The 22,953-nt window shown below is 39.4% G+C and overlaps 3 protein-coding genes across 3 annotated transcripts in view; 1 reads left to right on the top strand and 2 right to left on the bottom strand.

The window, feature by feature from the left end:
- Positions 1-6,402: 6,402 nt before the first annotated feature.
- LOC138011811 (DNA-binding protein HEXBP-like) lies at positions 6,403-15,057 on the bottom strand. Its single transcript, XM_068859022.1, has 4 exons — positions 14,613-15,057; positions 14,255-14,377; positions 9,715-9,777; positions 6,403-7,321 (listed from the first exon to the last, which is right to left on the bottom strand). The coding sequence occupies exons 2-4, from the start codon at positions 14,346-14,348 to the stop codon at positions 6,909-6,911; spliced, it is 570 nt and encodes a 189-aa protein (XP_068715123.1). The 5' UTR covers positions 14,349-14,377; positions 14,613-15,057; the 3' UTR covers positions 6,403-6,908.
- A 32-nt stretch (positions 15,058-15,089) lies between these two features.
- Positions 15,090-19,267, top strand: LOC138011812 (small nuclear ribonucleoprotein F). Its single transcript, XM_068859023.1, has 4 exons — positions 15,090-15,227; positions 17,022-17,147; positions 18,287-18,351; positions 18,896-19,267. The coding sequence occupies exons 1-4, from the start codon at positions 15,222-15,224 to the stop codon at positions 18,960-18,962; spliced, it is 264 nt and encodes an 87-aa protein (XP_068715124.1). The 5' UTR covers positions 15,090-15,221; the 3' UTR covers positions 18,963-19,267.
- Positions 19,268-22,626: 3,359 nt separating this feature from the next.
- The window catches only part of LOC138011810 (cilia- and flagella-associated protein 100-like), a 21,736-nt gene continuing 21,409 nt past the window's right edge, over positions 22,627-22,953 (bottom strand). The window contains exon 21 of the mRNA XM_068859021.1: positions 22,627-22,889. Within this exon, the coding sequence (XP_068715122.1) occupies positions 22,776-22,889 (114 nt within the window). The 3' untranslated portion in view covers positions 22,627-22,775. The remainder of the gene's footprint in view (positions 22,890-22,953) is intronic.

The following is a 22,953-nucleotide window of genomic DNA, read 5'->3' as shown; positions in this document are numbered from 1 at the left end:
ATAGCGACCTTCAGATTGGAGCACGAGAACGACAACGAGTACGAGGTTTCCTTACTGGGTGCGCGCATTACAGTGAACGAACAAAAATTTTCGAAATGCGCGTGCTCAGAACTGTAAACTCGTAGTCGTAGTCGTCCTCGTACTTCAATCTGAAGGTCGCTAATGTTGGTAGGACCGAAGATAATGAAGTGTTCACCAGTTGTCGGAACCACCAAATTGGATGATTTAGTCACCGAGTGTAATGAAATAAACACCGAATGTAATGGAATGAACAGCGAACGAATAAACCACCCCAACCTCGTTCCCAGGGCGTTTCTCCGCCGAGGACTGGGCGCCCAACCTTCTCGGCGAGGTTGAAACCACCCAGTATAATAAAATGACCACCGAATATAGTGAAGTATGCACAGAATAAAATGAAGTAAACACCGAATATAACGATTTAAATGAAGTTAACACCGAATGTAATGATTTAAGCATCGAATATATACATCTTATTCGATGGGTTAACATGTAATACGCGCGGATATTTTGCGAGTTGCGTAGTATTTTTCCGAGCCCTGCAGGGGCGAGGAAAAATACGAGCAATGAGCAAAATGTCCGTGAGTATTACAGTGTATATGTTAAACCATCGAATAAGAGATTATTATTCCACTACAAAAAGGTGTTATTTTGATTCAATTTTATCTGTTAAGAGTGTTTCTAAAAAAATGCATCGTCTGTCCTTCGGGGCACTTGCGAACGATGTAAACAGGACAGAAAGCCAGCTAAATGTCCTTTATTTGATTGTATAAACGAAATGACGAGAGACAAGCGATGACAAGCTAAATTCTCAGGCTTTGCATCGCGTTGAAAACAATTTCTTTCATTGAGTCCGTATTTGCTCTGTTCTAAACCGGTGAAACCGGGACACTACAGTGTATTACCGTCTCATATTTTGCGCGTTGTCTTGACCAAATATGGTAAAATGGCGTCATAGTGGAATAATAAAACGAAGTAAACACCGAATGTTTAGCAATTATTGAATGAGGCTGAGTAGGATATGAAGAATTTTGCAGACCAAGGAAGGTGTTATTGGCCGAGGTTCAATAATCTGCAGCGGGCTGCACCTTTGACGTCATCGGTTCAATACGACAAAATTATTTCCAAATTTGGTCAACAGCAGCTGGTTATGGTGAATTATGTGTATGGTCTTAACCAGTCAGAAACGGGTAAATATTTTGAATGAATAATAATTAACAATTATTGGATAAGGTTGAGCATGTTAGCGATAATTATCAAAGCCAAAGTTTGTGTTATCTGCTGAAGCCGAAGGCTGAGGCGGATAACACAAACTGAGGCCTTGATAATTATCGCTAACATGCGAAAACCGAATTCAATAATTGTTTTATTATGCATATTCTTGAGCTGAGCTCCGCCATGACAAAACTGATCGAACTGCTGGTTAGTGTTAGGTGACGTCACTTCTGCATGCATAAAACTATTGTCTGTAGGTATGACGTCAATTCTACATATATATAATCTATTGTCTGTAGGTATGACGTAAGAGAAGCAGAGCAAGCAAGAATTAGCTGCGTGCTTATAGCCAATCAAAATCGAGCTTGTGACACCAATGTATAATAACTAACAATTATTCCATGAGCGCGCGTTGGATATAACATGGTAACCAGCCTCATGTCCAACAAGCGCGAATGGAATAATTGTTTTATTAAATTCCTTAAACTCGAAAAGTTTGAAAGTACGAAATACGAGCGAAATTGAGCGAAATCGAAAAAACTTAATGAAGATGCGATGTTGTGTAAGACCTTGTGGCCAGACAGACGCAGGCTCATCGCAAAAACATTTTGTACCTTTTCGCGTATTTATAAATATCGGAATTGATCCAAACTTTCCACAAAAACTTTTTTTTTGCTTTTTCGGAGAGAAATCTCGCGTTCTGGTGAAATAATTGTGACGTAGCAACGCTTACCGCAATCATTTGCCATATAACTGAATTTATATAAGGTCAAACTAAGGTATATGAGGTTATAACCGAGATTGAGTAAACCAATCAGAGCATGAGAAATGCATTAACCGAGGTTGAGAATATAATTTTAGCATCAATTATAAGTACGCAAGCACCAAATATCGCAACCAAAAGTATCCTAAGACAGTTATGGCGTTCCATACAACGCGGTCGCTTTGAAAAATACAGACAACAGACCTGCATATTTGTGGTGATCGAGCGCATTGATGAAACGAGAGGTATTATTGGTCAAATCACACGATACAGTTTCAAAAAATGGAACTGTAGCTGTGATTGGCTCAATCCGAGAAAGAAATGTAGTTCCACTGTGAGTAGCCGTTCCTTTCGGGTGAGCGTTGCGTGACATACTGAAAGACGGCTGCAAATGAGACTACTCACTGGCATATCTATTTTGATGTAAACAACACTTGGTTCAAGCATATTTCTGGTAAAACTTTGTTTAGCCAGGGCACGCCAGGGTGGCCCATGCAGCTACATGGCTGTTACCCAAGAGGGGCCGTGGAAGGTCGTAGTATCTGTCACTGAAAGTGTTCGTTTTTTGGCCTTGTTCAACTTGTTTCTATGGTTTATAGGCTGATAAACCACGCGGGATGTTGGTAGAAAACGAGAAGAATTCGTAATTTACGAATTCTTCGACTAGTGTTGTTCCAACATTCCAAGTGATTTATCATGCCTAGAAACCATAGAAACCTGTGGTCTCTTGCTTTTATATAATAATTCAGAAGACGCGCGATTTTTCCATGAGTTTAGGGGCACAATAAACCATAGCTGATTGACCAATCAGAGCCCGCGCATTGATTTGGTTATTATATAAAAAGTCATAGACAAGCGATATTAGCGGCTCTCCCAGCCAGTTTCGTACTCTCATAAGATTCCACGGAAAAAATACGACACTCCAGATGTATATTCAGCTTGATAACGTATTCGTAATGAAAATGTGACCCATGGCCTTGATGGAAAATCAAAGCGGAAGTCGGCTGACCGGAAAGCTTAAGAAATACAGATCACATAACTTGAGTTATCACGCAACGCTACCTTGCGTGACAACAAAACTCTCAACGAGAAATAACAGTTCAAAAACATGAAATCTTTGTCAAGTGCCTCCACCTCTACTTCACTTTATTCCAACTTTCATCCAAAGCAATGACAACTTTGAAAATAATTAAATCTCTCTTTCGTTCAGAAATAAATACACAAAAGACTTTCCTGAGATTACAACTTATTGTATCCTCATTTCCTCCTAGCTGTAGAGTGGTATGTAAATATTAACACATGTGAAAATATTTCAAAGCCAGTTTAAATTTGAAGGATGCTACAATAACGTCCAGTACACAAACATCTGGCCCCAGCTGTTCGAAGGGTGGATAGCGCTCTCCACCGGATAAATCACTATCCACTGGATAATTCAATTGATTTTGCTGGTGTTTATCCGCTGGAAAGTGATTTCTCCGGTGGATAGCGTTACCCACCTTTTAAACAATCGAGGCCTGATCTACACCTTAGGTGCATAAGCCAATCAACGGCCTGGTTTTTCACTGCTGTCAATCACTACAATGTAGTAACAAGTGAAAGGGTCACGTTTGGCATTGTGATTGACTATGGTTTTTCACTGCTGTTAATCACTACAATGTAGTAACAAGTAACAGGGTCACGTTTGGCATTGTGATTGGCTATGTCGATCCACTATATCAGTTTTCGTTTTTAAAAGTGGTCAACCTCGTCCCCAGGACCTAGGGAGTACTCCTGGGAATGAGGCTGCTCTACCTGTTAAGCAATCATGACTGACAGCTGCAAAGAATAATACCATTGACTGGAATTTACATGTTCATGAAAAGCGCTGTAACCATTTCAAGTCGAGAGCCATGAGTGCAGGTGTTCAAAGTACGACCAAGCCAATCTTGGATTAATACTAACTGGCAAGTTTCAATCAAAAAATTTCCACAAGATTTAAAAATTATAATTTCAAGTTAGCCTTCTTGTTTTGCTGACCTTTGACTGTCGAATTACATTAATTAATCCTTTCTTGAAAGGCAAAATAATTTTTATTGATCAGCTCTCAAATAACTTGACCCTGACTGAAAGCAACTTTTGCTACAAGAGAAGCTAAGGCTAAAATGTCTTGAAATCAATAATATGAAGACCAAAACTAGTGACAGACAGGCAATTTACTAGAGACTAAGCCGGGACAATATTAATAATAAACATTTTACCATTTTTTGTTATGAATAACAAGGTTGGAAATGGGTTACAACTAGAAACCAATTGGGACATTTTTTGTTCTCACTTTTAGCTTTGGAACATCAACTATTAAATGCTCCTTCTGTGAGAATCTATCCCAGATCTTTACATAATTATTTGCAAAAAACCTTAATTCTAAGGCAAAGGTAATAATTTAGGATGAATTCTATGTGGTTTGACAAGGAAACAGCATAAATTATAGGGAACCTCCACTAAAACAGGAATGTATCTTTAAAATAGTTAACATAATGCTCACAATCAAGATTGTTGAAACGTTTTCCAACGGAATCGTTTGTATCCGAAATAAATTAATTTCAAAAACGCTTGTTTTGGTTTTCAAATTTCCTGGGCGCCACCATCTTTAATATTATTGTGACGTGTCACGGTTGCCCTATTGTTTTAAAACAAAAGCTCTTTGTGCAAATACAAAAGAGCAACCATAATATGTCACAATTATTCAAGATGGCGGCCCCCAGGAAATTTGAAAACCAAAACAAGCGTTTCTGAAACTCATTTATTTCGGGTAACAAATGATTCCATTGGAAAACGTTTGAACAATTTTGATTGTAGACATTATGTTAAATATTTCGAAGTTTTATTCTCGTTTTAGTGGAGGTTTCCTTTAAGGCCTGTGACAGAGACCCTCTCACAATTGCCTCATAACAACTTTTAGGTGACCACATTGGATCCCGAGCTAGACTGACCAACAATAATCATTGAAAAGAAAAATGTTACCTTTGCATCACCCAACATGGGTTGTTTAGCTCTAGCACTACATTGAAGCAATTATCAAGGCTTACTGTAATAAAACTGAAATGGGAAGGCCATAATCGAATTTCTGTGTCTGTAATTAATCACACAAAGACCACCTCGTCATATCTGCTAAAAAAGCTTGAAATTGCATTTAAATGCTTGGAACTTTCATCATGCCATCATGCATGTTTTTTCCCTTGTGCTACTCTCACAGAAGGGATTGAGAAAACAACCACACTATGCACTGACCTTGAACATAAAACCTTTCAAATGAAAGAAACACTTTTGGCTTTTGTCATTATTTTGGACAGTAAAAAAAAAACGGAATTTTTTTATTCTGTCCTGCCTTTCTTGAAAATAAGTGAGGTTTATTCCTAGAGAGATTTAGATGCAATTCAACAAAAGATAAAAATGCAAAGAAATCAATTTTTTTTGTGATAACTGTCTATACCAAAATGACCAGGCAGTCATCTTCTTGCCCCTACTAGGGACTTTAAGATCTATGACACGGTGGTCAACAAGAACGCCACAAAACAACGTCATTGGTTAAAAGAGGAAAAATAATTGTGTTGCAAGTGCGCACGCATTTTAGCACATAAACGTGCGGTTCTCTGCACAACAACAATGTGAAATCACCAAATCTGAGGTTCTGACGACAATGTGAGCGTTCAAATGTGAATATTTGGTTCTCTATTTTTGCTCTGAAACTGCTAGTACCAAATTATTTATTTTTAGGATACTTCGCCCACATTGTAGGAAGCGAACAAGATAGCCAAACCGCGAGAAACTTGCGATAGTGCAACATTATATTTTGAGGTGACGCTTTCGTCAACGTCGGCGTCGTAGATCTTAAACTCCCTACTTTGTAGTTGACGACCACTGCTGATTGGTTTTTTTTTTTGTATTTTACTTTTGTCAAATCACTGTGGTACTTCTTCAAGGGATAAAAAAATATTTTTATTATCCCTTGAAAAACTCACATTGATTCAACAAAGGGAAAATTTAAAAAAATACACTTACAATGTACATTTTGCAGGCAGTCATTCAACGTCAAGATTACATATCACTATACATACATACATTTGTGGTGAATGTGTGAGGGTCAGTTCATCATCCTTAAGACCTTTAACAGAGAGTTGAAAACAGAATCTTCAAATCCTCTCTTTGGAGTTCTAAGAAATCACCAAACAATAATTTGAAGGTCCCTATGTTCCGAAATTGCATTGAATTTCACTTCCTGCGCAATAAAATGGTGCCCATAGAATGTAACCATACTGTTACCCACAATGACAGAAACTGTGGAAAAAGATAGATGTGAAGCGAAAAGAGCTTTAAGGGACCCATGCCTTCATTACCATTATTTTATGTACAATTCTTGGGACAATAAATTTACTCCAATTCATCATGGTGCCATTTTATTTTGCAGGAATTTGTATTTTGCTAGTTGGCACAGAACTGTTGCTTTCATGCTATCTGTCCAGGAATTCAAGAAACAGTAATATTATTGTTAGTAACAATGTAACAACCTTGTCCAGTGACATAATTAATTTTGAATTTTGTTTAGAATGAAATACATCTACAATCATAAAAAAGAGTTTTCCTAAGATTACTTCAACTCAAGATGCTAATTTCATCATGGCATGACACATTTGTTCACACCGAAACATACTAATTGTTGCAATTTTTACAAGACTGAAGAATCATCCACCCATGGATGTTATAATTTCTGACCGCATTTTGCATACAGCCTTGTTCAACAAGACCCAGCCTGCTCTTCCACTTGATTACCTTAATGCTTGGACAACAGTCTTCTAAAAACCCACACATAAAATAATACTGTAAGTGATTCTTTGGAATCAAACCAAGAATGTCCACGTGCAGCAAGGGTTCCTCCTCACTCGTAATTTTCGGGACAATCTCTCGCAAAGTGTCCCGTCTCATTACACCTGTAACAAGTCACATCATTTTCTGAGCAGTCTCGCTTTAAGTGGCCAGTCTTTCCACAGCTGTAACACGTCTGATCAGAGCTTGGACACTCGCGGGCAAAGTGACCCCTTTTGTTACAACGGTAGCATAGGGTATCCGAAGGGCTGTCATCTTGGCAGTCTCTGGCAAAGTGGCCTGATTTGTTACAGCGATAGCATCTTCCAGGAGAATTCCCTGTGCCATTTTCTGAACAGTCCCGTTGGAAGTGGCCTTCCTTGCCGCACTTGTAGCAAGTGACTTCAGATCTATCACTGCCTCTACTGTCGCCCTCTGGGCAATCTCTCTGCATGTGACCCGTCTGGCCACAGTTGTAGCACTCGTCTGAGGAAAAAGTCAGAAGTCAGAGGCCAGTTGATTGTTAGTTTAGGGGATGTTTACACATTTACACAAGTCTCTCTTAAGATCACTGGCTGGGGCTTTTCTGCCTCTAGCCACATGCAGTCACTCTTAGGGAAGTCACTTTTCACCTTCCTGGAAGGAGGTGAAAGGTGAAAGGTGAAATGAGACTCCTAAAAATGGCCGCATGAGGGGCAAGCCTGCCTCTTGCCAGTTAAGATTCTTCATTGCCATGTACATGTACATGTACTGTACATCCATCTGTCCATGATTATTTTTTTGTCAAAACAGGCCAAGTGCACTCTTCCTGATTTTATCAAAGCCTTGAATACTAATTTTGATTAAAACAGTTAATCATATTAATTTTACCTTGAAGTTCGTAAACAAAGTGGTACCCTGTACATGTCTTTCATTATTGAAAGTGACCAATAAGTGCAAGTATAATGAATGAATGAATGAATGAATGAATGAATGAATGATTTGTTTATTTCAACCTCTCGCAGTCAAGACTGAATTACAGGTTGTGGTCAAGAACAGCTGCGTATATAATAAACATAATTATTACAATTTGTACTATGCTTGTTTAAAATATATCGAATTTTGATTAATTACTAAATACATATTACGAATATTTATAAGTGACGAAATTCCTAAATCGAAATGTGTTGTATGGGACTTTCGCTTCACTTTTATGTCGCAGATTATATGGCTTATTCACCCTCACAGCACAGTTATGTTTTATAATATGATAAAGTGGGTTATTGGGTTGGATGCTTTCAATGAACCTACGACAAGCGTCGGCTCGTCGGGAAACCAATGTAGTTATGACAATAATTTCTCATTCAAATGGTCAACCAAGAAACTCCACGCCGTTTGCAACACCATTCCTGTACCAGACTTTGTAAAATCAGTGCAAAGGAAATATCTTGGTCACCTAATTTGCTGCCCGAACAATCAAGCCTGAAAACAGTTACTATTCACGCTAGATAAGCATGGTTTCTACTAGAAAGTTCCACTAATTCACCAGGTTTCGGTAACTGAAAACATTGAGAGAGACAGACTATTTACAGATGCTGTGAACCCGGCGATATTGAGTGATTCCCGTCCTGATGGATCTGGAAAGATTCGATGCGCTAAAGCAATGAATGGATGAATGAATGAATAAAATTAATAACCTTTGCAAGACTTAACTCATCGATGGGGAACCCATAATAGGGAGTGAAACTATTTTGTCTTAAAATAATAATAATTGTCACGCTAATTGCCATCGTAAGTACAGCAACAACGCAGCTCAACAAGGTCGAACCAAAAGCATACTATAGTGCCTTTGGCTGCCACTATACCGTCCATGTGTGACCTTGGAGCACAGCTTACAGCCAGCTGGAATCAGCTGTATGCTGGTTTTTGCCGAGGGGTGAAAACCGGAGGAGCAGAGTGGAGAACCAACAAGAACTCAACTTACTTATGGCGTTGGTCCGGGAACCGAACCTGGGTCACATTGGTGGGAGGTGAGTGTTCTCACAACTCCAACTTTAATGAGGAAGGCTACTAACATGCAGCTAACGTGTTGAGTCACGCTCCTTTTGTTTCAACGTGCTAACATGCCGTGCGCGTGCGTTCACCTTATTCACTGTTTTCCCGTCTAGGATCACATTTTGTTTTCATGGCCTTTTTCATTGAACAGTTTTGAATTTATTTCTTTGCTGTGTGACAGTAATAACGATCTATCATCAGATGAAATGTGGCATAAAATTAATAAAAGTACATGTACATGTACCTGAACTGAGCTCAGCATTTTTTTTATACAGGGGGCAACTGGCGCCTAGATAAAAAATTTTAGTCGCCAAATGGCAAATTGTGGTCGCCAAAAGTTTTCGCCTGAAAATGCACGTTTTGAACTTTTTTATGGATACCAGAAAGCAACGACCGTACGGTCTTGTGTATGTGTAGAGCATTATTTTTTGCTTTCGAAAGCGGACACTTTGGAGAGAAAATATGTCCGACCTCAAATGTAATAAAGAAATCCATCTGCCCCTTTGCTTGTTAAAAATTTCAGCCATGGAAATACCAGTCACGTTCTGTCGCACACAAGCCGCCATGTTGTTACTGTGCTACATTCCTCGCATCAGTCCCTTGAATCTCTTTCAATACATATTTTATGAGAAAAACGTTGCGGCTTGCAACGTTATGGAGGTAGTGAACGGGAAAACTTGTTTCATTTTCATAAAAAGTGAGACACCTGTTGGCAAACAGCTCTGAACTTGATAGCAGGTCGCCCACTGGCGACCAGTTGTGAAATTCTGGTCGCCAGTACTCAATTTTTTAGTCGCATTGGCGACCAGAAAGGTGCAATTTCAGATCCCGAAAAATATTATTACCTTTTTTTTTAGGGCAGTTCCTTGATATATGCCCCGTTTCTCCACACCCATAACAAGACTTGTCTGCAACCAAAAGAAATCTTAGTTAATTAATTTGCATGCAAAAATTTGATGTTTAAAAATTGACCTTCACCCAAAAGAGCAAGCCAAAACAAGTTTTTTCCCAAAAACATGTATACTGGTTCAGTACTAAACTGTCATGAGGTTTGCGTGATATTACCACATTATGTCCCTTGCTATTAACCACTGACTCCCAGGAGTGAGACTTCATAGATTTTACTCTCTAACACCAGACGATTTTACTCGTCAATGGCGCGCGGTTCAAGAGTCAATGAGTAAATTTAACATTCATTTGTGTTTTGCTTATTTTTCTAGGTACAAAAGGGTACAGCACACAGAAGACTGACATTACTTCATTCAATGCCGTACTAGAATAATTGCAGCTCTGCAACAAATGAAGTTGAACACTCAGTCAAACTCTTGCATTAAGAACACATTAATTTATACATTAATTCTTTTGCAATGAACTTGTGACCCATTTCACTACAGTGATTGACAGCAGTGAAAAGGGAAAGAGTTGATTTAAATTTGAAGATATGGAGACAGTGTCACTAACAAACCTAGTGCTTGAAATTAAAAAAAATTCCAGGTTGTCCCTGACTTTCAAAAGCCGGCCAACTAAAGCCATATACTGTATGGTTGGGCTGATAAATGCTTGGTTGCCCATTAGGAAACCACCTACATGTATGATTACACAATGTAAATGCACGCAATGTTGAGTGTTGGAGCCCCATATTTCTCAGTGGGCACCTGTGGTTTAATTTTTGTGGAAATCCGTGTTTAAGTTTTAGCATGATTATTTTTCAAATTGGAGTCTTCAATCTCTATCGCCAACACGTTGTCTCAAAATTACCACAGATAATCAACACACAAGAAAATGCTCAGCGTCAGCAAAATAATCAATTATTGTTAACTTCACACTACTATCAGACATTGGCAATAGAAAACTGACAAGTGAGTCGGGTGCTGCATACAGTGTACATGTATGTAATTCATTTCTATTTTTGGCTTGGTTGTCTGTTGTTCAAAATCAAGGACTCCAGGCTTTTCATTTTACCAAAAACCGGTTGCCTGGTAAACTTTCTGGTCATCTGGGACGACTGGACGACAACTAATTTGGAGCACTGTGAACCATTATCAAACATTAGTAACAGGAGGAAGACCGTACCTTTGAAAAATTCTTACTAATCACTGCCGGGTTGCCATAGGCAATCCAGTCAGAAAATCAGTTGAATTTCTCAGTTTTTTCCTTTGTCAGGAAAATGGAAAAGTTGCACAATAGGTCTTTCCTGTCACTCCCCTGCAAAGTCATCTAGTTTGATTGGCCACAACACCTCACCTAAAGTCAAAATAGACATGTTTCGTTCCCAAGAAAACGAAACAAAACTACTGCAGTGTTTCGTTTCCAGACTGAGCAGCTCTGGGGATGATGGGAAATATGCCACATTGGAGCTCGATCCCCTGGCTTGCTTCTTCCATTGTAGGAGTTACCCGGAGTAGTAATATGGGCCCATATGAGGCAGTTTGCCTCTTTTTGAAGTTGGGCTGTGATTGGTGGATTAAAAAAATGGCCAAACAGTCTGGGCCCATGCTACTACTACCAGGAGTACCTACTGGATTACTAGCCTTTTTTCTTTGTTATTTTTGGATTGGCCCAGCCAGCATTACTCCTGGGAAAATCCTGTTTCCTCACCTTCAATACCACCCAACTCAGTGCCCCCTGTTTTTGTGTAACATGTACCACATGGAAACCCAATTTACACCCACGGAGCACCTAGTGTACCAATAAATATGGTTGGCACAATGACTTACCCTGACCCCAAACCCTAAAATGAGTTTGTTTGTTTGTTTCCTCATTCTTTTAATACAGCTCTTCCTTTATCAGAGTACCTTACAATAATTATTGTATTAATAATGCTCTTTTTCCACTTCTCCCTCTTGTGAGAAACTGGGCCAAATATGTTATCGTGTATTGTATTAGCTTTCATTAAGTGACCTTTTTTCTAGTCAGACCTTCGACTGTGAGCCAAATAAAGTTTAAAAAGAACCAAGTGACATTGTTTGGATACTGTCTCTAGCCACTGTGGAGAATAAAGCAAATCCCTCCCCTGGAACAAAGTTGAAACATGTCTGGCTTTCCATAGAGCTGAGCTTATTTCTAAAACTATTCTAATTGAACATTGCAATGGGGGTGGCAAGGGGGAAGTGGGATGGAAATGTATCAAGCGTGCCATTGTCTATGCTCTGTGTTATAGCCAATTCTGCACCTACTCCCAACTGGAGCCGGCCCGCTTTGACGGCCTGCTCCCGTACCGCCTTGTAGGTCAGTTGGTAGAGCAACAGTGATATAATCTGGAAGTCATGGCTTCGATCCTCACCCAGATCAGATATTTTTCTCTGTCCTTGGGTGATGCACAAAAAAAGAAGTTTCTGTTCCTGTTGATCAGTGAAGGTTCCTCCACCATCCTTCACATCTGCAGTGGCATAAGGCCTCACTTGATTTCTGACATATATTTAATTATGTATAACTATATAGTTTGTGTGAAGAGAGCAAACAACAAAGTTCTTCAGTGGTCAAACACTTTTAATAGACGTTTCGCCCTTCAGGCTTCTCCGGTAAAAAGTGTAGCACGTACATGGTTTAAAATACTTGGAATAAAAATCTCTCATCACTACATCTAAAATAGGCTAATAATTTTTTACAATGCAATAAAAATAAAAAATAAAAAAATTAACCGTATAAAAAGAAAGGTCAAAGCACCCAAGGGCATAATGTGGCAATGTGGAGAAAAATTGGTGTAGTAACAAAATCCCAAATCAAAGCACTCGAATTCAGGTGTTTTCTGGCACAACTAAAAAATGATAACACTAGGGTGATAAAAATAAAGTGCTAATTGTATCTAATTCTATTTCTAGAGTTGAACTCACTGATCTTTTATTCAAACCGTTAAGTTGAAGGGTGCAAACTTGAGCACTCCAGAAAGCTTCTCTTGTAAGGCAGCGATCAGTGAGGCAATTGTGATCACTCAAATTGCAAATTTGTTCAAAACAATAGCCTCAACGATCGCCTGCTTACAAGAGAAGCTTTGTGGAGTGCACAACTTTGCACCCTTCAACCTCACGGTTTGAATAAAAGATCAGAGTTCAAGTCTAGGAATAGAAATAGATGCAATTAACACTTAACAGAAAACGCCTGTATTCAAGGGTTTTGATTTGGGAATTTGTTACTACACCAATTTTTCTCCACAATCATTATCACATTACACCCCAGGGGTCTAGAACCTTTCTTTTTATTAACCTTAAGCTGGTCCAAGACTTCAGACTTCTGAAGTCTTGAACAAGTTTCTTATTATTGTCAATGCTCCTCTAAGAGTTAAGCACTCTCTGAAATACATACCGGTATATATATATATATACATGTAGATACGTAGACTTGAACTAGGTCAAAAACATTTATTTGCTACTCCGAGTTTCATGCTTCTCACGAAGCAATCATCAGAGTTGCCTGATACCTGAGTTTCATGCTTCTCACGAAGCAATCATCAGAGTTGCCTGATGATTGCTTCGTGAGAAGCATGAAACTCGGAGTAGCAAATAAATGTTTTTGACCTAGTTCAAGTCTACGTATCTATTCAAAGCTCTGGTAAACCCATTGAGCACTTTTAGCTGATGATCAATTTATCACGTCATTTCACATTATATATATATATATATATATATACATATAATACACATGCTATCAAGGTCACAACACTCATTTACAGTTAGCAAAAACAACTGACCCTGTTAGCAAGCTGGGTGTTGGGGAAATGACTTCTCAGTAAAAAAACTGGTTACCAAACAAACACAGACTTGGAATACACACTAGAACAATAAGAGCTACAAGTTGTTTGAATAGTGCAGTGAGAACAGGTGATGTTGTAAAAAGATTGTTAGGTGTCTACCAAGAAAGCCATCATTTTGGATGAACGTAAAATAGAATCGCCCACTTTCGGTATATTAAAATTCAGTCCTAAACAAAAGGCATCATCTCGAGGCTCTGGGGAATAGACTCATACAAATCCTTATATTTATTCCCCAGAGCCTTGAGATGATGCCTTTTGTTTACAACTGAATTTTAATATATTGAACTTGGTCTATAAAGCTCTGGTCCATCAATAAGAAATTATAATACTTTTTAAAAAATAAATGCTTGGGACACGTCAATCCAATTCCACGAAATGAAGCCTACTAATGATTGCTCATAAAAGTTACACTGTTAAGCGAATTTGATACCATAGTAACTGTTACATTCTTAATTATGAAAGTACACACCTCCCAGGCCATACAAAGTTTATTTTGTAGTAAATTGTCACAGAGATAAGAGACTTCAATAGCTGGCGAGATCGTGGAGTGAAACAATAATATTGAAAAATGGAAATAAAATAGGAGGTATCCTGAGATCAGAGCCAATGATCAACAATGCTTGAAGCGCGCTTACCTCCAAAGGACGCACCACCTGAATTCTCCAATGTACATTCCTTCGCAAAATGTCCCATTTTCCCACATCTGTAGCACTTTGACCTTGATGACATCGCAAGCACAACGTATAGACCAAAACACGCTAACAGATAAATTAGATCACGACGGTTTAAATTTGAAAAAATACCCTTGGTTTACAAACTGTATATTCAACGAGCAATTAAACGCGTGAAGAATCGCGTGCAAGAACTCGAGTGCAAAACGGCACGTCCGTGTGTATCGTAAACGAGATAAACCGCTCAAATCGACGGCCTATGTTTTGACTTAAACAGAACAAATTTCCAAAGAAGTTTCGAACGAGTTTAAGACAGCCATACCTGTAGGAAGCTGGGAGAAATTGTCCGCTTTAGATCTTACTATAGTAAGAAAAATATCCACGTGTTTGAAATGAACGACTGGGAGCGAAAGATTTGCTGGGAAAAAAGAACTCCAGTGGAGAACTCTGGGTCGCGATCCATTTGGACAAGAAGTCCGAAATATCCAGCCGTCAAATCGAAAAAAAATGTCAACTTCGAGAGGTTTCCCAACGTTTTCGAAACGAATGATCCGAAAATTACTATTCCATTTGATTCTGAACCGAGAATTCCGATTTTTTCCTCAAAAAGGATCGCGCCCCAGGAACTTTCCATAATTTCGGATATTTGGAAAAATGGAAAACCTCGAGAGATTGACTAAAATTTTCGAAATGAACGTTCTGAAAACGACTGTTCCATTTGATTCTGGACCGAAAATTTCGCAATTTTGTCCCCAATCGATCGCGCCAGTGATACTGGAGACATGACGTACCTATTAAATCTGAGATCAACCGCTGACCAAACAAAAGCATAATTTCAAACAAGTGAAACCACGTGGTTCTTCAAGTAAATTCGTTTTCTTCACAACATATTTGCAGCGCAGGATACTAAATTCAAGCACAATCCTTCATCATGGCGGTAAGTAAGCTGTCTTTATGTTTTCGTGGTCTTGTTTGTAAAAATTGTTGACGAAAGACCGAGATCTCTGGCAGCAGGATTGTAATACACTGCAAAGTTCCACTCCTTGAAACGTCAAAGGGACAATTTATACACTTTGAATTGTACGTAGTTTGTCTAGTTATCATTTAATAAATCAACCATACCGGTTAAATCTTTCGAAGCCAGGTAATGCCGAGATTGAGAAAGGTTTAGTTTCTGAAAAAACAGTGGTTCGACGTCGGTGATACGTGCCATTATGATTCGACCACAGGGTATGGATGAGTAAGATTCCTACTTCGCGGGCTTTTGTCGGAACCCTTTGAAAAACCTTTCCTAACCCTTCGTTTTTCTTGTCGGTGCCTTTGAAAAAAGATTCTGATGGCCCTCGGATTATAAATAGAATGTTCCGGTTGGGAATGAAACAGGAAAATTTGGTTTCAGAAATGTAAATTAACCACCTTAACAACGAGGAGTAAGGGGATATTTACAAGTACATGAGACTGGGACGAGTGCAGACCGGCATGAGTTCGTATCGGCTTCCATACATTTCTTTTTAATTTACATGAGACGAGCCAGACAATGAACTCAGAATGGTCTGACTTTGTCTTGGTTGCTGGACCGAGACAAGAAATTCTCGTACCGGTCTGAGTTCGTAACGTTCTCATGTAAATCACAGCAAATCTCAGACTGGGTCAAGAAATTTCAAGCCTGTATGCTTTTGGGTCAGCCATATATTTATTGGAAAGAACATATCGATTCATCGCAAAACCAGGCACTAAAGCATCTTGTTGCTGCTGATCTGAGTTGGTCGCAGTCTCTTGTAAATACCCCCGAAGACTCAATAGATTTTACTCTCTTATTAATCTTTACTCATCAACGAGGGACAGTTTATGAGTCAATGGGTTAGCAACCAATACATCCACTCAAAATAGTCCCCTTTGACAGCTCTGCATCCACTCAAAAAACTGTTACCTTTTAAGTCATTGACTTCTAGGAATGATTTATTCAGTCTAATTCCAGATGATTTGACTTGTGAAATTGGGGCGGGGGGTGGGTGGATTGGGGGTTTAACCCTTTCACTCCCAAGAGTGCCACTTATAGATTTTACTCTGTCTAACGCCAGACGATTTTACTCGTCAATGGGGAACCCCACGGGGGTGAAAGGGTTAACAACAGCTAGATTCACTCAAAAACTATGTCCCCTTTAACCCTTTCACTCCCAAGAGTGCCACTTATATATTTTACTCTGTCTAACGCCAGACGATTTTACTCGTCAATGGGGAACCCCCATGTGGGTGAAAGGGTTAACAACAGCTAGATTCACTCAAAAACTATGTCCCCATTAACCCTTTCACTCCCAAGAGTGCCACTTATTGATTTTACTCTGTCTAACGCCAGACGATTTTACTCGTCAATGGGGAACCCCCATGTGGGTGAAAGGGTTAACAACAGCTAGATTCACTCAAAAACTATGTCCCCATTAACCCTTTCACTCCCAAGAGTGCCACTTATTGATTTTACTCTGTCTAACGCCAGACGATTTTACTCATCAATGGGGAACCCCATGGGGGTGAAAGGGTTAAGAGTCAATAGTTTAAGAAAGATTTCCAGGCTCTGATGCTTGAGCCATTAGTGAAACATCAGCTTGCTAAACTTTGTTACAGTGATTAGTTACCCTTACCTTTATCAATGCTGGGATTGTGCTGAAGACTGTGCCACCTGTTTGCATCTTATTGAATTCACAGCTTTACACCATAGTGCTTTATTTCTCAGACAATGCCCTTAAACCCCAAACCCTTTCTCAATGGCCTTACTGGCAAACCGGTGATGGTGAAGCTGAAATGGGGAATGGAGTACAAAGGATACTTAGTGTCAGTTGACGGATACATGAACCTCCAGGTCAGAGACTGAATAACGTAACAAGCAGTAGTTAAATGCGTTAGAAGTAGGTTCGTCTGGGTGAGTGTACATGTAGTCCTGAGAAGGACTGTTTGAGATGACATTGACTGACATTTTGACAACCTGAGCGGAAGTCATCGCCAGAGTCAAGTGATTTGTTTGACGTCAGCAGATCATTGGTATAAAGTACACTCTGGTGGTTGATGTTTACAGTCAAGCTATGTCACATGCGACATGTACAGTGTTGTAGTTTTGAAATTTGAACTGAATATTTGAATTTGCGTGGTAGTTTTGAACTCTTGATGTAAATTATCAAAAAAATTATAGTTAGCTGACAGTGAACTTTTGTTTTATTATTGGTGTTTGAAAAGTGAAAACTATTACAAGCGTTTGATGAATTGTACATTGTAATTCAGTTATTGTGCATTTTCCGTAGCGACTTTCAGAAAAATCTTCAAAGATTCCATTCAAATCTCAGAAGCTCCAAAGAAGAATTTGAATGACAATTTCACTCTTGTGGATACTGGTCATGAGTAGCATGGCTTGATTGTGATATATTCACTTGCTGATGTTGGTGTTGCCCTGCAAACTTGCCTTTTAGAGTGAATCTGTTATTCCAGATAATCCCATCTTCCCAACCCATGCATTCAAATGCTTGCTCATTGTCCCAAGTGCTCCAACCATGACCGGGATAACAGATACATCCTTAAGTTCCAGGTCTTTTATTGTTATAATTGTTCTTCAATTTGTCTACATTTGCCTACTATGGTCCAAACCAAACCATGGTTCCAAGGCACTAGAGTAGTGTTTATTCAATTTACTTGACACCCAAATTTACCTTTACTGATCTACCTTTAGGATACCATGGATACAAAATCCAAAATGGAGAATCATAATAATTATTATTATGGATCATGGCACAATATAGGGGCAAAGGTCAAGCTTTTTCTAACATCATGTCTGTTTGTGATTTTCTTGAAAATTAATACGCAATTTACAGCAGCAGCTGCTGTATTAATGCACATGTGGCACGACATACTGGGTGTAGATGTACAGAGGTATTTTTGGAAAGATACAGTACATGTAAAAGTACAATCATGTATCTTATCATAATTATTTTACACTTTTGATCTGGACAGCTTGCTAATACAGAAGAGTACCAGGATGGTTCAATGACTGGGAACTTGGGTGAAGTTCTTATCAGGTAAGGATTTCTTTGTATAATAAAATTAATGTATGTGTAGTAAGCTATTGTCAGCCTGGCATTCCTTGAAAAGGAGGCGAGAGCTTTCTCAAATGACAAGTGTGGAAGTCAACAAGTGAAGGAATCAGTCAATCAGTCAATCAATTAACCAATTAAGGAGTCATTAACTTACACTCGCTGTTACTTTGGGTGTAAGTTTTGTTCCCTGGCCTAAAATGTAGCACCGAATACAACATCTCTCAAGAATTTGAACTATTTACAAGCGAAAGTAGGCGGGGCAGTGACTCAATAATTGGGGGCCCATTCCACAGATCGGTAGTTTTCGTACTAGTAGATTTCACTTTGTCTAACATCGGACGATTTTACTCATGAGTTGTCAGTTGGGATTGGGGGGGGGGGGGGGGTAGGGGGTTCAAAGGTCAAGGGGTTAACTGAGGAGTAAATTCATAACGGCACTTACTAGTGATAAACTCCAGGGTTACCGGGTGATAATAATTTATTCTGTAACAATTAATTCAAGCTTGGCTTCAAAATGTTTTTACAGGTGTAACAATGTGCTATATGTACGTGGAATCGATGAAGAAGAAGAAGATGGTGAGATGAGAGAATGAGCAGTGAAAAGCAGAACTCCTTGTAAAATATTTATTTGATATACCAGTAATGTACATTTCAATTTTTTTTCTCATCTGTACCTGAAATCATTTCGGTGTTTCTGCCAATCAACAAATCTGTTTATGATTTCGAAGTGATATGTTATCCAGGAAAATAACTGATTAAACTCTCTTTTATTGTAAACATTTTGGGAAGCCTTTACTAAAACACTCTTCACGAGATCACATTTTAATTGCAATTTTTGTTAGATTCAAACCGTACATGTAGTTTGCTTTTTCAATAAAAATGCTATTTTTAACATACAGTACTTATGTGCATTTATTTAACAATTATTCTATGAGCGCGCGTTGGATATGAGATGGTAAATAGCCATGAGGCGCGTAGCGCCGAATTGGCTATAACCAGTCTCATATCCAACAAGCGCGACTGGAATAATTGTTTTATTAAATTCCTTAAACTCCAAAAGTTTAGAAAGTACGAAATATTAGCGAAAAAAGCGAGCAAATGCGAGCGAAATCGAGAAAACTTGATGAGAACTCAGATGCGATGTTGTGCAAGTCATTGTGGTCAGACATACGCAGGCACATCACAAAGACATTTCTTACGTTCTGGCTTCGCTGTGATTGGACGATGCCACTGAGACAATGCAGTCATATCGGAAGACCCAGGGGAATAAAGAAATTTGCGGTTGACAAACTACGGTGTGCCACCCCGGTAAGTCTTAGTTTGTTATCAACGGTCGAAGCCGTGGCCACTTTGGTGTTAAAGCCTGACGTTGCTCGCAGGACTGCTATTGCGTTGATGATGAGTTTAGATGAAAGTTCAATCTTTGTCAATTTATTCTGATGTGGAATTGTGACCGTGGGGACATTTAATCCAGGAAAATTTGACTCAAATTGGTGGCACCTGAGAATTTAGTCTCTTGCCTTAAGATTTTATTATAACCGTTGACAACCCAGAAATTGAAAAATGGCTCAAATCCCGTCGGATCGGGAAGGAAGCTATCCACAGTGGCAACAAGGTTAGGCTTTTTAATTGAGATTTCTTTCATATAATTATCTTCTTAAGCTTTTTGTCGGGATTCCCATACAAGCCCTTACATTTTGTCAGCCATGCTCACACTGAGCTTGGGGCGCCTGTGAAAAAAACAGCCGGTGTTCGTCAAGTGCTCGTTGCTCGCTGATCTTGGAAGAACAAAACTTGGTATTCCCGCTTGACTTCGCTTAGAAACCCTTCAAACTCTTGCATTTCGCTTCGACTTTAATACCTAAGTTGCCGTTGTGGATCATAAACGCCATTTTAGCACTCCTAAATCAAAGAGGCCACTGGTACCCTGTCCTTTGACCGCTTCTGCCGTTCTGGTCACAGTTGTTCACAGGGCATTGTACAGGTTAGTATCCTACAGATTTTAATGGTTTCTCACGTCACCGCGAATATGCACGCTCTAATATAAGTATGTCTATGTAAAGGCGTGTACGAAACCATTGGACAACGTTGTGCTTTGTACTGATCCACTGAATAAGGTTCTTCGTTGGTCGAAGAACTGACGCCTGGCCTTTTCTTAGTTTGTAGTTAATTGAATGATCATTCACATCGAAATCTTACAAATTTTAACCAGGACTGTTCACAGGTGAGAAAGTCGCGTTTCCGAGTCGTGTGGAGTCATGCAAAATAACGGCTATATTCAGTCTCGTAGATGTGCATGCGGTCTCCAACTGATGTCGGGAACTTAAAGCCTCATTTACACTAGCAAGTTTTCCTTGACAAGTCCACTTGTCAAGGAAAACTTGCCGACTGTACACACTAGCAAGTTTTCCTTGACAAGTTTTCCTTGGTAGTGTAAATAAAAATATGACAAGTTTTCCTTGACAAGTGCACTTGACAAGTAATATCCTTGTCACATTTTCCTTGTTGTTTGCTACACGAGCAAATTTCTGACTTGTCAATTTTTCCTTGTCAAGGCAAACTTGTCAAGGGAAAATTGCTCGTGTAAATGGGGCTTAAGACACGACGACGGGGACGGCAACGAGAACGTCATCTCAAAATATAAATTCGCGTTATTGTGATCACTCCTTGATTTAATATTTCAACCTTTTAACCCTTTAGCTACTAGAGATTTGGCCGAAAAACACGTTTTGAAGCTAGTTGAGGGGTTTTTTGGTCACTGTCGTGCCGTTTAAGAGCTAAATCTCCCGACAAACCCGTTTCCAGGTGATACACTCCGCGGCCTTTTCAGCCAGGTGCAAAACAAGCGCTTGCAAAGTTCGGGCATGCGCAGAAAGCAAAATTTCGACATTTTCGCTTTCTCTCCTTCCCTCTCTTCGCTTTCCTTGCCTCATTTTTTTTTCAACTTGCTGGGCATTTGGTAGGCTTTATTTTGGTGGGAAGAGTTTCTGAGAAACCTTTCATCATCTTAGAATTAGGTGCTCAGAAAGGTAGGTGGGTAATGGAGCAAGCTTTTCATGTAGATTTTCAGGTCAGTGTTACATGGTTTTTTTTGGCCGTTTCTCCAGTTTCCTTGACTGATTTGTGCTCATTCTGGTATAGTTTGAAATATCTCTTCTCCCTGCACAAGTTAGTGGACAAAGCTGTTCCTGACCGTTAAAAGTGATGACGTCACAAGGGGTAGATGGGACCGTGGATAAAGCTGGACGTATTTTGCCAGATAGTAATCAAAGGGTTAAATATGACAACGGTGTGGTAGTTCCTCAAGAATGGGAAGAAAATGAAGATTTATCACGTGCCGACGTCCTCATAAAATCTCAAACTTAGCTATTTTGCAGACAACGGCAAAGAAATTGACAAAAGTGAGAAACGTACGTGCAGGGTGTGCAAAGCTTTTTTTTAGCCATTAAATATTGAAATTTGTTATGTTCTCGTTGCCGCCGCCGTTGTCGTAGGGAGCTTACGCAATAGGACGGCAGAATGACGAAAAAATGTCGCGTAAGAATCGGAATGCACAGTCTCGCGCGACATTTTTTCGTCATTCTGGCGTCCTAAGTCTTACAGCCGTCCTGTTGCATAAGCTCCCCATTCTTGGATTTCACATGATGTTACGGCCGCCATGTTGGTGTCCCCAAACAATGAAATGGCGGCCATGTTGGTGTCCCGATCCAGTCCTCCGGGAATTGAAAGCTATTGTTATGCTAACGTATTCTTGTGTTTTCGTTGAAAAACATGGCGGTTCGTCACGTGAGTGAAACCCAAGAATTATGATGACGATAACAGTGGTAGTAGCACATTCACCATCACTCTGTGCATACTTCAAACGAAATTATACGTGAAACAGGTAAATTCAGGGTTTTCGACAGTTTTGTCAATAGCGGACATATTTCTGGAAGCACCGGACGTGACATTTTTTTGGCGCCGGAAGGCGCCTCTGGATCGTCTAAGGTACGAGCTACCCAGGGGGCTCTGGGGTTATGCTCCCCCAGGAGAGGTGTATTAGGGGATTTGTGCAAGTAGCGAATATGGCGTCTGATACAAGAAAGCTAATTTCAAGACAGAAACAGGCGTCCGTGTCTCGCTTTGAAAACGAGGCTGAATCGACATAAGTAGTTTTTTTTTCAAAACGCGCTTTGCATAAACGTTGACGACAAAAAAAAAAGTCTGTACGAGGGACAATAAACGCTTAAGTGCCACAAAATTATGTACGTAGGAAAAGAAATTAAAAATTCACCTTTACTACAATTAAATACTTCATATCCACAATGTGCTTATGTAACATTTTAAAAAATCTTTTCATGGGGGAGGAGGGTCATGTCACGGCTGATTTTGCTATCTTGCTATTGAAGGCAAAAAATGAAGCTGATTCATGTAAAAAAGTATTTGAGTTCTTCCTCTTCTTTGTCTTGCTTTTTGTCCGCATCTTGATGTTTACGTCGAGTTTGGGGTGGTTCCGAACGGAACATGAGCGGTTTTCCAGTCTGTAACAAAGACAAACACACATTAACTGAATTCATTTTTTCAGTGTTTGGCACGAAGGGTAAA

This window comes from Montipora foliosa, chromosome 7, assembly GCF_036669935.1.
Source record: "Montipora foliosa isolate CH-2021 chromosome 7, ASM3666993v2, whole genome shotgun sequence".
Classification (NCBI taxonomy): Eukaryota; Metazoa; Cnidaria; class Anthozoa; order Scleractinia; family Acroporidae; genus Montipora; species Montipora foliosa.
The sequence above is the reverse complement of the archived record's forward strand: the minus strand, read 5'-3'. Positions and strand labels throughout refer to the sequence as shown.